The 12,726-nt window shown below is 65.4% G+C and overlaps 1 protein-coding gene across 6 annotated transcripts in view; it reads right to left on the minus strand.

The window, feature by feature from the left end:
* Positions 1-12,038, minus strand: part of SH3TC1 (SH3 domain and tetratricopeptide repeats 1) — a 39,140-nt gene extending 27,102 nt beyond the window's left edge. Inside the window, exons 1-2 of one of the 6 annotated variants that reach the window (XM_011373801.2) lie at positions 5,702-6,207; positions 2,338-2,554 (exon numbers count right to left, since the gene is read on the minus strand). In XM_011373801.2, coding sequence (XP_011372103.1) covers positions 2,338-2,506 — 169 coding nt within the window. In that variant the 5' untranslated portion in view covers positions 2,507-2,554; positions 5,702-6,207. Of the gene's footprint in view, positions 1-2,337; positions 2,555-5,701; positions 6,210-8,800; positions 9,290-9,761; positions 10,141-11,907 lie in introns of those variants that run through there. The other 5 variants (XM_023519680.1, XM_023519682.1, XM_023519681.1 and 2 more) reach the window with 5 other exon arrangements.
* Between the last annotated feature and the right edge of the window lie 688 nt (positions 12,039-12,726).

A 12,726-nucleotide genomic window follows, 5' to 3' on the forward strand; every position in this document is an offset into this window, starting at 1 on the left:
AGAGGAGGGGCTCACACAGGGACCAGAGCCGAGGACGGGCTCTGGAGCGCCGAGTGGCACTCAGTCCTCTGCTGTCACCCCCCGCTCCTCCATCCAGCTCCCAGTCTGCATCTTGGCCGGGCGCCTCGTCTCTGCCCTGCCCAGTCTGCTCATCTGTAAAACGGGACGAGCAACCGAGGCCTTAGGGTCGAGGCGAATCTGATGAGGAAAAGCCTGTGGCTGCGGCAGAGAGTGAGCTGGAGTACGGCCGGTCACCCCGCCACCTCCGGACGTCCTGCTGAGGCCTGGGCACAGCGCCGCCACACCAGCCTCGGACCGGGCAGCGCTCTGGTGCTGCTTTCTGCCCTCTCCCCCTTGGCATCTGCTGACCGCCCAGAGCACACCAGCCCCACGCCATCTCAGTGCCTGGGAGGCCAGAGCCCACGTCCAGGCCTTGCTTGCTCTGTGTCCCCAGGACCCGCCACACAGCAGGGACTCAGGCTCCTGTCAAGTCCCAGAGAAGCATATGGCACCCAGATCTTGGCTTGAAGCTCCATCCTCCAATTCAGAGATGAATATCACCAGTATCGAGACAAATCACCATCGCAGCCTCCAGCCCTGCTGTGTGGAGGGGGACACGGCGATTCTGGGGGTGCTACTGCCCCCCCATACCTGGCCGTGAAGGCGAAGAATCACTGCCGTGCCCACGCCGAGGGGCGTCCCACAGAGAAACTGGCCTGAATTCTCCAAGGGGTCAACCTCCAGCTTAAAGGCCCAGGAGCCGTGACAACAGCATGGCCCAGGCTTTCTCCGCTCTAAGGGACGTTACAGTGACGAGATCCGGCGAGGTCTCAGATGGTCATTTAGACCCGAACGTGATGTCGGAGCCCTGTGGCACGGTGGCTCTGTCAAGGGCATGTCCCAGTTTTAGGAAATACACACGCCGAAGTGTTTGGGGTCCAGGGGCACGGCGTCCGCCGCTCGCCCCGAAACGGCTCAGAAAGTAGTGCGTGTGAATAAGGGAGAGCACTGTGGAATGCCGGCCGCTGGGGAAGCTGGGTCAGGGGGTTATTTGCATCATTTCCTGCCGCTTTCATCGTCAGCGTGGATCGTGAGGAGACACCTCGGAGGCGAAGGTGCTCTGGGTGGGTGCGCGTCGCCGAGCGGCCGGATCGCGTGAAGCCGGGCGGCGCCCTGAGCGAGCCGGCGGCCACGGGCGGCCCTGGGCTGGGCTCGCAAACGCGCCCTGGTGCGGGCGTCACCGTGCGTCACGGAGCCGCGCAGCTGCGGTGGAAAGGCACAGAGCTTGCCTTCAGCCGCGGCACCAGCCCTCGCCCGTCCTCTGCTCTAAGGGTCCCCTCCCCCCCACCCCCACCACGGTCTGGGCTGCCTGCGGGAGGCGGGAGGCGGGAGGCGGGACCCAGCTCCTTGTCCTCCCCTGACCCCCACCCCCACGTGCCCCCCGGGGGCCGGATTCCATGACGCTGGTGGGCTCCCGGCTCAGGTCCCCACAGCGCCCCCGTTCCTGGCCAGGCCTGCGGGATGGGGTGCTTTGTGAGTCGGCACCCAGAAGGGTCACCTGGCCCTCCTCATCTCTACCTAGACCCGGAAGGACCAAGGTGACAGGTTTACAAGTGCCTCCGATTGCCAGGCATGGACCAGTGAGGCTGAGGCCAGGCTCCTCGTGTGCGGTTTAGTTTCTGTTCTCCCGATGCACCGATCATTAATCGGTTGTTAATATTTACTGAGCATCTACTGTGTGCCAAGCCCTAGAGTCTCAAAGGGCAACTAGGCAGGTGGTCGGGTTGAAGGGGGTTGCCTAGGGAGGGACAGGAGCCTGGCTCGGAGAGGGGCCTGAGCACAGCTTGGTTTTCCCCTGAGGAGGTCAGAGACGGGGTCCTGGAGACCACTTGGGCCAGCGGTCAGGTTTCCAAGTGGGAACAGTGGCCCGCAGCAATCAGGATTAGAACCAGGTCCCCGGGCAGCCGGCCCACCTGGCCTCCCGCAGGGTACGAGGCCACGGCCCACGGCGCACCCGCTCATCGCGCTCCGGCCCCGCTCTGGTCCCGGCCCGGCCACTGGCCCCTCTCCCCCTCCGGCCTCCGTTTGCCCATCCTGAGGAATCGGGGTTTGTGTCCTAAGGACTGAGAGGGACGGTGAGGACGCAGGGTCTGCAGGAGCCGTGCGCGTGGGAGGGCGGGTCTGAGGCCTTCCGCCTGCTGCGAGCCGCTTCCGTCGTGGCTGGCGGGCCCCTGGAAAGCACGCGCCGGCCGCCAGCGACTTGGTGGTGGTCATTCTCTCTCTGGCCCTGGGCCGGGCCGGGCAGTCGGCGGGGTGGACCCCGAAGGCTGCACTCACCGTGGCCTCTGCCCGGAGCCGTGGCCTCCTCGCATCCCGCTCGCTCCCAGCCGACCGATGAGCTGGCGGCCACTCTCTGGACCTTGTTGCCACTGCCACCTGAGGGCCCTGCAGGCACCCGCTCCATCCGGGCCAGCTCCTCCGCGGCCGCCTCCACTGGGTCCCCCATGAGCAGCGGTGGCCTCAGCACCGAGGACTCGACATGCTGGGCTGGCGTCTGTGGAGAGAGAAGGTGGTGACAGCCTCTCAGGGAAGACTGGACCCTGGGACTCACATGGACGTGACCGCCAGCGTGGGGGGTCAGGGGAGAGGACCCCACCGTGCCTGGCGGACGCCTGTCACTCCCTCTGCAACGAGCACGGGTGCCTGGAGCAAGCTGTGGGAGCCCCGTGCCAACGTGTGCGTGGTGGTCTGGCCCACGCCAGCTGGGCCCGGCGGATGGACACGCCCCGAGGAACCGGCTCAGAGCCCGTGGTGTGACCGCCGCTCAGAACCTGACCGTGCATGACGCGTGAGAGCGAGGACCGTGAGGGAGCAGGGGGCAGCGATGTCCTGTCACACGCGGTGGCACCGGGGCTTGGAGACAAGCCCACCCACGTCCCGCCAGCAAGCACTGAGACGAGGGCCCCGGAGACCGCCCCTCCCCCTGTTCACTCCACGCCCCACGAGCTGTGACTCCAGCCTCGCTTCCCACGAGATCGGTGGCTCCTGTAATAACCTCTCGACAACCCCGTCCTGTTTGGCAGGAAACGAGCCAGGTCCCCGGCAGCCCCGGGCGGGAGGAAGTAGGTGGCCAAGGGCAGGGAAGAGGGAGTGGCCAAGGCAGGCTTCTCCTATCCCCAGGGTGCCCCCGGGGCCCCAAGAGCCACTGTCATGCCTCACTCTTTCCCGGGGTCAGAGGTGAACGCTGAGACAGCCATGCCGCCTGCGCTCCCGCAACGGGGGGCTTTGTCACCAGCTGGAGGACACAGGAGCAGACAGGCAGGGGACGCAGCACCGGTGGCAGGGAGGCAGGCAGCCTGGGCCCGGTGCGGCGGGCACGGTCACAGCTGACACCTGGCACAAGCGTGCCACGTACGGGGCGGTCACTTGCATCCTGCCTGCCTCCCGCGTGTGCATCTGCGCCCCGTGCCGGCCTGCACCGGGCGCTCGGGGACGGGTGCCGGAGGACAAGGAAGAGTCCCTGGGCTCAGGGAACCTGCCCCCTGCTGGGCGAGACCTGCCAAGAGGAGGGACGGCTGGGGACAGTCGTACGCGTGGTTCCTAGACAGCCCAGCGACGAGGACGTGGGTGCAGCCTCCACGGGAGACTTTCTGCCCCGCTGGTTCCCACAGGCCTTGCCCGGCCTCGCCCGCCGCCAGCTCCGACGCAGAGGGGCGGCCCAGACCGCAGCCCGGCGGGGGCCGCTGGCCGCGTCGGCATCAAGCCGCCCTGCGGGGGGTCTTCTTCCTTTGGCCTTCATCCTCTTTGTTCAGCTTATTGTGGGGACAAACTGGGGGGCCGCCCGCAGCCTGGCCTGGCACCTGATCCCAGGGAGCCTGGGTGACCGCTCCATGCCTCAGTTTACCCACCGGAGAATGAGGATGAAAACACCGCCTCGCAAGGAGGTCGATGGATGAAGCAAACGTGGGCCGGCAGGGGGAGAGGAGGTGCCGGTCCAGCCCGGCACGGGTTTGGGGGGCCTGGCCAGAGCTTTCACGGGGCGCGTCCTGAACAAATACTTCGAAGGGCCGTGTAGGCCTCGTTCTCCTCCCCAGGAAGACACCTCAAGGCTCGTCCGGTCGTCCCCGGTACTGGTGTCCACCAGAAGCTCAAAGGTGACTTTAATTGGAAATGGGGCCTTTGCAGATGACATTCAGATGAGGGCGCCCTGGCTTAGACTGGGCCCTGAGCCTGGTGACTTGTGTCCTCATAGGAAGAGGAGGGACCCTCAGACACGGGAGAGGACACATGGTGACAGAAGACAGACCGGGGTGATGCCACCACAAGCCCGGGAGCACCTGGAGCCACCGGGAGCTGGAAGAGGCGGGAAGGAGCCTCGCCCGGCGCTGCTGACACCGACCCCAGACTTTTGGCCTCCGGACCGAGAGCAAATCTCTGGTATAAGCACCCAGCGCGTGGGCTTGGTTATGGCTGCCCCTGGACACCCGCCCGTCCCGCCGCCCGGTGTGTCGGCTTTGTCTGCTGTGAGGCAGGGTGACCCTCACCCACACAGGGGTACTCTCCTGAGGGAACGGAGTGATTCAGGCCAACGCCCAGCACGGGGGCGGGGAGGGGGTGCGTGAGCAGCAGCCGTGTGGCGATCACGTATCGACAGCCACCACTCTGAAGTAGCCTCCTCTAATCCCCACGGCGGCCTGGGGCACGGGGGTCGGCGGGGGGGCCTCGTGCCCATCTCACAGGCTGGCAAACTGAGGCTCGGCGAGACTTCGAGGCTGCATTCGACGCCTGGTGGGTCTGAGCCCGGCACTCGAGCACAAGCCCTATGCCCTTCACCTGTACCCGCCTCGGCCCGTGCACCACCCCCAGCCACAGGCCACCCCGCCCTCGCTCAGCCGGCCCACGTGCAGGCAGCCCCAGGCCCCGGCACCAGCTGGCACCACTGACTGCCCGACGTGGCTCTGCCATAATTTCTATGAGCCTCACAGACCGCAAAGGTCGGAAGACCCCTTGGACAGGGCTGGGGGTCTGGGGCTCCTGGCGGGGGCACCGGAGACCCGTGCAGACTTTCAGGGGTGTCTATAGACCACATACCTGGGTTCCCACCCCCTTCCCCCAGAACTTTCTGGTTGGTGCCCCTGGCCAAGGCGCTCGTCCCATTTTGCCGCTGGAAAAGAGGCCCAAGATGGTGACTTGGAGTGGCCAGGTCACGGCTACGTTGCCACCCCAGGCTGACCACTTGTGACATCTGCCCCACGTGGTGCCAACACGGTGTGCAGGCCACTCGAGACCCCTCAAGCTGGAGTCCCTCGTTGCTGGCTAGGTTCCGCGTCTCATCCAGACACACCGGAGGCCCTGGCTGGGCGCCCAGGTGGGGGCGCGTCGGGCTGGGTGGCGGAAGCCTCCGTGCTGTATCGAATCTGACTTCACTGCGGGCGCCACCCTGCCAGTGCCCGCGAGCAGCATCCCTGGAGTTCTGGCTGGTCCGCCAGCAGCCAGTGCCCACGGCCTTCCAGACTCTCCGGCTTCAGTGCTGCCCCCCACCCCCAAAACGTTGGGAAAGTCTTCAAGAACGTGACAGGTAGAAACTGCTCTTAGATCCGACTACGGGAGGACCCTGCTTGTGGCAACGCCTGTCTGCCGGTCCCCCCATTCCTGCGCCCCCAGTGTCCCCAGCGACCTGCCTGTCCCAGCACCCTCGTACCTGTGCTCGATCTTCAGAGGCAGCTTCTGGGCCGGCGGCCACAGGACAGCAGGCGCCGGTGGCTGCTCCCGGCTCCTCCCTGGCCGGCCCTACCGGCTGCCTCACCGGCCAAGGCAGACAGCAGCGGCCCGGCCAGGCCGACTGCTCAGCGGTGGCCACCACCCCCTGCTTCCTGCCCCACTTCCTCCCTGCGCCTGGGGCCAGTGGCGAGAGGCGGGTTGATCATTAGCTCCTTCCTGGACCAGCTCCAGGCCCCGGCCAGCCCCTAGGCTCTGGGGTGGAGGCCCGGGGACACCCAGGCTCTCGCCTGGTCCCTGGGATTGGGGAAGTCGGCAGCTGCCAGCCTCAGCCTGTGTTCTCTGTTCCTCTTCTACTTACTGCGCTCACACTTACACACAGACTCGGGCACACGTGTGCGTACACACGCAGACACGCACGGGCACTCGCACGCACACACAGGTGCAGCTGCTTGCTGCTGGCCTAACTAGCGAGACACGGGACGGATGGGGGCCGGCCCACAAGCTCACCTCCCTTCTGGGCCTTCGGGCTGGATCAGGGTCCCACCCGGGAGTCTCGGCCCCGCTCGCTGGGAGGTGGCACCCGGTCTCCTGCTGGCGCAGACCAGAAGCAGAACTAACCAGCAGTCGCCCTGCCTCCTGCCCTCGCGAGGCGCTGGCTGACGGTCCCAGCCCAGCCCTAGAATAAGAGCAGGAGGACTTTGAAACTAAGGCACTACGTGTGTTAGCTGTATCCCAATAAAAATCTTTAAAAAAAAACGAAATAAAACGAAACAGGAGGGCAGCCTTTACACACGGCCTGGTTTCATGCGCGAGTCTCGAAGGTAAGCGGTCATGTGCCTGTGTTACAGATAGGGAGACTGAGGTTCAAGGGCATGGGACATGCCCGAGGCCAGTGACACTGGCCGATGAGCTGGAACCAGGTCTGACAGACCCTGGGGCTCCGAGGTGGCACTGCTGACACCTTATCACAGCGGGCCTGCCATGTGATGTCCCCTTACCACAGGGGGGCTGCCATGGGCGCTGTAGGGTTTGAGCAACATCCCTGGCCTCGACTAAATAGAAGCTGACCCTGGCTGTGACAACCAAGCACATGTCCAGACATTTGTCCCCTGGGGGGGCAATGTCGCCCAGGCTGAAGACCATCCCTCTAGGCTGAGCGACTTCCGGGCGACACCACTCCCATCCACGGCCTGCCCCTTCCTCGTCCCCCACACTCCCATCCACCGGGCATTATGCGGTCACCTCTCATGTCCTCCTGCTGCCCTTGGGGCTCAGGGAGGCCCGGCACCCTGTCCTGGAGGCCCTGCGGGGCTCAGGCTCTCGCCGCCCACTTCCTCGCAGACACCTGCCGCTCCGCCCCCCACTTCCTCCTCCATCGTCTTCAGTGGTCCCAGCCCAGCCCAGCGGACAGGGGCCTCCGTCCAGCCCCCTGTCCCCCACCTCGCAGCCCTTGCACAGATAGCGCGGCCCCGCCCACGGCTCCGGGGTGGGCTCGTCCTGCACCTTCCTTGTGTGTGTGTCGGGGGTGGGGCTCTTCTGCGGGGTCCACTCTCCTGGACGAGATTGCGGTCCTCACCCAGAGGTGGGTGCCCAGCGTCATTGTGTGGCCCCCGGGACCCGCGGATGCCCACAAGGGGGCCGCATCGCCCACGCCAGGTCCTCCTCGCCCCGCTGCACACCGTGGCCTTCCAGACGCCCTCCCTGGCCTCACCCGCCCCGTTGTCTCCAGCACAGGCTGCCGATGGGCGGGAGCCGGGCCGGCCGACGATGCCCACGTCCACCTGCACGGCCTTGCAGGCCAGCTCTGCCGCGCGGGCGTTCGGCCTCGGCACCCCAGCTTGTGCAGAGAGAGTGGGTGGTGGGTGAGGGTGAGTTGGCCTGTGGTCTTGTTCTGGGCCACTCTGAGGGTTCAGCTAGGTTCCAGAATTTTCTATCAGGCTGTGCCCAGAGCGCACCACACAACCGAGCTTAGGCGTCAGCCAGTGTCCAGGCCTCTCTTGTGGCCTCTGCCCTCCAAGGCCAGGGAACGGAGCAGTCCAGGCGAGCGGAGAAAGAGGGACGTGTCTGGAAGTTCGGTCCCTGGCCCAGCCGCCCGCCCCACACACGGGGCCGGCACGTCCCACTGCCCAGTGGGGCCCTGGGAGGGCTGGAGAGGGGGTGGGCGAGGGCACCGAGGCCTCCCGCCCTAGACACCCGGCCTTGGGCATGGCCCCCGCCTCTCCTGGCCCCGGCTTCTGTCTGTGAGGTGGGGCCCCCATGCTCCGCCCGCTCCCCAGGCCCCCACGCCACGCAGATCGCGAGACGCCTGGCATCTGCTCCCTCTGTTTTGCTGGAAATGGTGTTGAGAGGGGCCCCAGACCGGCTCCACGTCCGCGAAAGGATCTGGACACACTTCCTCCCCTGGCCATTGTCCCTACGGTGGCCCGAGACCTGTATCCTGTTTGTCTCAGCAGCTGTGCTCTCGGCCCAAGGCCAGAGGGGGTTTCCAAAAGCCATCCCAACTGTACCCAGCGCTCAACTCTGCACAGAGCACCTCGGTTCTGCAAGAGCACCCCAACTCTGCACATTGCGCCTGGAGTCTTCAGAATACACCCCCACACTGCATGCTGTACCCCGAACTCACAGAATGCACCCCGACATTGCAAGTCTACCCTAACCTCACTGAGCACCCCAACTCTGTACCCCGAATCCACAGAACACACCCCAACTCTGCAAGCCTACCCCAACCTCACTGAGCACCCCAACTCTGCACCCCGAATCCACAGAATGCACCCCGACTCTGCACAACGCACCCTGACTTCACAGAGTGCTCCTCGATCCACGGAGCGCTGGGCTTGGCACCGCCCACCCCGGCCTCTGGAGGAAGAACATGGCCTTCCGCATGGAGCTCCCCAAACAGAGGGCCCCGCCTGGCCTGCGAGTCCCTCTGGGAGACCCTGTCGCTCCCTGGGCCTCGGTCTGCCCCTTCCTAAGTGCCGTCTGAGCTCGGCAGCCCTGAATCCCCACACGGCCGTGTCGTCTTGAAGGAAGAGTCGGGGCCTCGGGGCCAGCCAGAACACTGGGCAGGCTGGGCCTTTACCTGGTCAGCCCACTCCAGGTGTGCGGCTTGCCAAAGGCTCCCACGACCACTTCCAGGTGACAGCAGACAATGAAGCCAAGGAGAGGCCCCCTCACACTCTCCTCCTGAGGGCTGACCTGCAGCCGGCCATAGAGAGGGTCTCTGGAACGCCGGCCCCGGGCGGGCTGCGGGGTGCGCCTAACCTCCAGTCCGCAGGCTGCCGGTTCTCCCCAGCAGCCCCGGCACGTGGCAAGACCTGCCTGAGCCGCATCGTCACTCTGGGCAGGCGCGGCATCTGCTTTGTGTAAAGGGCCCGAGGGTGAATAGTTCGGCTTTTCCAGCCTCGGGGTAGGTCTCTGCCACAGCCCCGCCATCATGGCACGGAAGCAGACTTGGCCACCGCGAGCTAGCCGGTAGGCTGTGTGCCAATAAAACCATATTTATGAAAAAGAGGCTGGATTTGGCCCTGGGTCTGGGCGCTGCTTCTGGAGGTGGGGCGGGGGAGGTTGGTGCAGCATCTCAGGATCCCCGGCCAGGGCAGCCAGGGGGCAGATCCCTGCCACATGGAGTGGGGAGGGCTCAGGAAGAGGGCTGCGGTGGGCCCCGCACGGGGCACAAGGGACAGCGTCGAGGACCAGCTGCACACCGTCTTATGCTTGAAGCCGGCTCAGGCCAGCGTGATAGGGATGTGAGGCCGTGTCTCGCACCCTCCTCCATGCTCACGGCCAGAGCGAGTGTTTTCGTGAACTGATGCTTCTTGCGCAGGGGACAAGCACCGAGTAGAGAAGGGTGACGACAGTGAGGCCGAAGGGCGGGCCTCTCGGGGACCCCGAGGCTCAGGAAGAAAAGCCCCTCGACCGAGGTCACGGGGCGCCTTCGAATCGAAGGCGACTCTGAGGGGTCGGCTCCCAGCCCAGGTCCCACCTGGTGATCATGCCCACACCTGTTCTGGCTCCAGGCCAAGCAGTGACCCCCATCTTTCCTGGCCTCTGGTGCAAGGACTATGGGATGAAGGTGTGGCCTGGCTCTACGAAGTTGCCCAGAGAGACAAAGGGACAAAGACGCCACCAAACCTTCCGCCCAGCACATTCCTGAGCCCCGCCCAGGTCTAAGGGGCTGCAGGAGGGAATCCGCCAGGGGCGCCGTTCTGGGCGGCTTCCTCCACACCCAGGTCTGAGCAAGGACGTGTCTTAGGACAGACACCACTGGCCTGCAGCCCACCACCGGCTGCCTCTGGACAGCACGGAAAGTCTGGAACCGGGCCCGTGCCGAGCGAGGGCTGCGTGTTTGTTACGCGGGCCTCGGCAGCTGAAACCACCACATCATGGACGAGCAGAGCGCTGGGCCCCGTGGTGGCGGGAACCGCTCTTTGCAAAACAAAGATACCAGAACCAAACAGGCCTTTCAGATGACTGATGGCTGACCCAAGCCAGGTCACAGGCCCTCAGGAAGCGGTCAGCAGTTCCGGGCCTGGGCCGGCACCGAAGATGCCCCCCACCCCGGCCTCACTTGGCCTCGGTCATCCGCCTGTCCGGCAGGCGTCGGGGAATGGCTGACTCTGCACAAGGGCGAGCTGACCGGGTGCCTGGGCATTTGTACCAAGGATGCCCCCAGAAAGTACTGCTTCATCTGGGGAGGTGGGGCAGCCAGCGGGGTGGGGCTTTGGGAAGAGGGGCGCTGCCTCCCAACACCCCGAATAATGGCCCTTGGGCACTGGGAGGAAGTTGGTCAGAAAGGCATAAAGGCTGTTTTCACGGCCCGCAGAGGGCACAAGGCCCCGGCTGGTGTGTCCTCCTTGTCACGTCTCCCACCATGGGCAGGCCTGAGGTCACGGGGTGACCGGGAGGGGTGCACAGAGCAGACAGAGTAGAAGGTCCCAGAGGAGGAGGCATGACGTGAGCCTTTTTCCTTGGAAGCCTGAGGACTCACTCCAGCTCACAGACGAGCCCAGGGACACCTCGACCCCCGGGGCCCTCGCTCCCAGAGCCCCGACATTCCTGATCCAGGGTGCAGGGCCCCCGCTGGAAGTCTGGACATCCTCGGGAGCCCAGTCACCAGAGGTGGACCTGAGCTTGGCTTGTGCAGCGTTAACCCAGGAGGACACACGTACGCTCCCCAAAGGCCTCGCGGGGCAGGGAACGGCCTCCGGCCGGGCCCATCTCCCCGGAAACCAGGCCCAGGTCACGGCGGGCTGGCTGAGGCAGAAGGGCGCGTGGGACCATCCACAGGCCTTTCCGGTGTCCCCCGGTGCCAGGACCTGGGTGACGCTGTCCATCCCGGGCTGCTGTGGCAGGTTAAGGGTGCAGCCCCTCTGCTCTCTCCCCCAAGGACCTCCAGAGCCTCTACGGGGGTGTCCTACATCCTACCCTCCGCCTCCACTCGTCCCGCACGCCCCGACTGCCCTCCGTCAAGGCCACCAGCACCCTCCGTGCCGCTAAATGCCACGGTCGCTTCCCTGGCTGCATCTCGCCGGCCCCTCGGCTGTCACTCCCGCCCGGCCAGCCATGCCTCTCGATGAGAGGGCACAGGTCCAGGATTTCTAGAACCATCTGCTCACACTGACAACCTAGGATGCCACCTCAGACCTGAGGGCAGAGCCGGCACCTCTGGGCATCCCCCTGGGGCGGGACTGGACAACCGTCCCTGGCTGCCCGCCCGCCTCTCTCCCCATCCTCAACCTCGGGAACCAGCTCCTTCCCTTCCCCCACCCGTCCACTTCGAAGCCCCCAGCGCCCCTCTCCACGGGCGGCCTCCAGTCCCCAGCTTTGCACATCGCTCTCCCTGGCGACCTCCTCCAGGCTCTGACCTTGCTCAGTCTAAGCCTGCGGGTCCCCCGGAGGCACTAGCTCCTTCCAAGGCCTTCGCTGACTTTGGACGAGCCGGCCTTCCCAGGCCCCTGAGGCCATGAGCACGTCCATGCTAGAGCTGGGGTCTCCGTCTAGGCTGCCGCTTGGTTACCTCGAGAGGCACCTCGAGAGGACCCCACAGCTAAAAGTTCCTCCAGGGCACTGATGGGGCGCTCTGCAAGTGTTTGTTGAATGACTAGCAAACAGAGGCCCCGGCAGTGGGGAAGTGAGCCGCCCAATCCCTGCGGGAGGCTGAACAGGAGCCGTGTGGGCAGATCCTACCTCTCCCAGACGTGCAGAAGGGGCAGACCCCTGAGTGACCCGCACCACCGGTCAGGCAAAGTCACACGTGACTCTGGCCCTTTGCCTCTGTCCGGTTTCCCACCGCACACCGTCTTCCTGGCTCTCCAGGGAGGCAGCTGTGTGGGAGGGAGTCACGAGGGCCTGAGCTGGGCGTGGGCCCCAGGGACGTCTCTGGACCTTGTTTAGTGAGACCTGTTGGGAGGGGGCGGGGTGAGCAGGGCCTGGCTGCAGCTCTCTCCGCCCCTCTGACTGGAATGCCGGAGAGATGGGGCAGGGTCACGGCCTCATCGGTGGGCCCCCCGGGCAGCAGCCCCTGGTCGGCCGAGGTCCAGACTTACCAGCCCAACTCTGTGCCGGGCCCAGGGCTGGACACCCCCGGGGATGTGCATGAATCAGGTGGCCCTGTCCCCAGAGCACTCGGCCTTGTGGCAACAACAGCCGAGGACACAGGTGGAGGAGGGCTGGCTAGGTCTTGTGTAAAAGGTACTTCAGCGGGGATTCGTCTGCTGTTTTTCTCCGTCCTTTTAATTTTTAACAAAAAATGTGCTGCTCGTTTCGGTCCAGAGCCAGGCTGGACTCCGGCCACTCTGCCGGCAGCTGTTTTCAGCTGAACTGCGCCTGAGAAGTTGACCCCTTTGCGATGTCAGAGACCAGCGAACAGTGAGGGCCAGGAGCAGACGGTTCCTGTCTGTCTGTTGCCTTAAAGTATACGATGAATCTCTCCCCTGAGTCACCTCCTGGCTCAGCAGCACCCAGCATCTGTCAGCGCACCCTGGGTGGCTGCAGAGAGCAGTGCGG

Source organism: Pteropus vampyrus, unplaced genomic scaffold (genome assembly GCF_000151845.1).
Source record: "Pteropus vampyrus isolate Shadow unplaced genomic scaffold, Pvam_2.0 Scaffold231, whole genome shotgun sequence".
Classification (NCBI taxonomy): domain Eukaryota; kingdom Metazoa; phylum Chordata; class Mammalia; order Chiroptera; family Pteropodidae; genus Pteropus; species Pteropus vampyrus.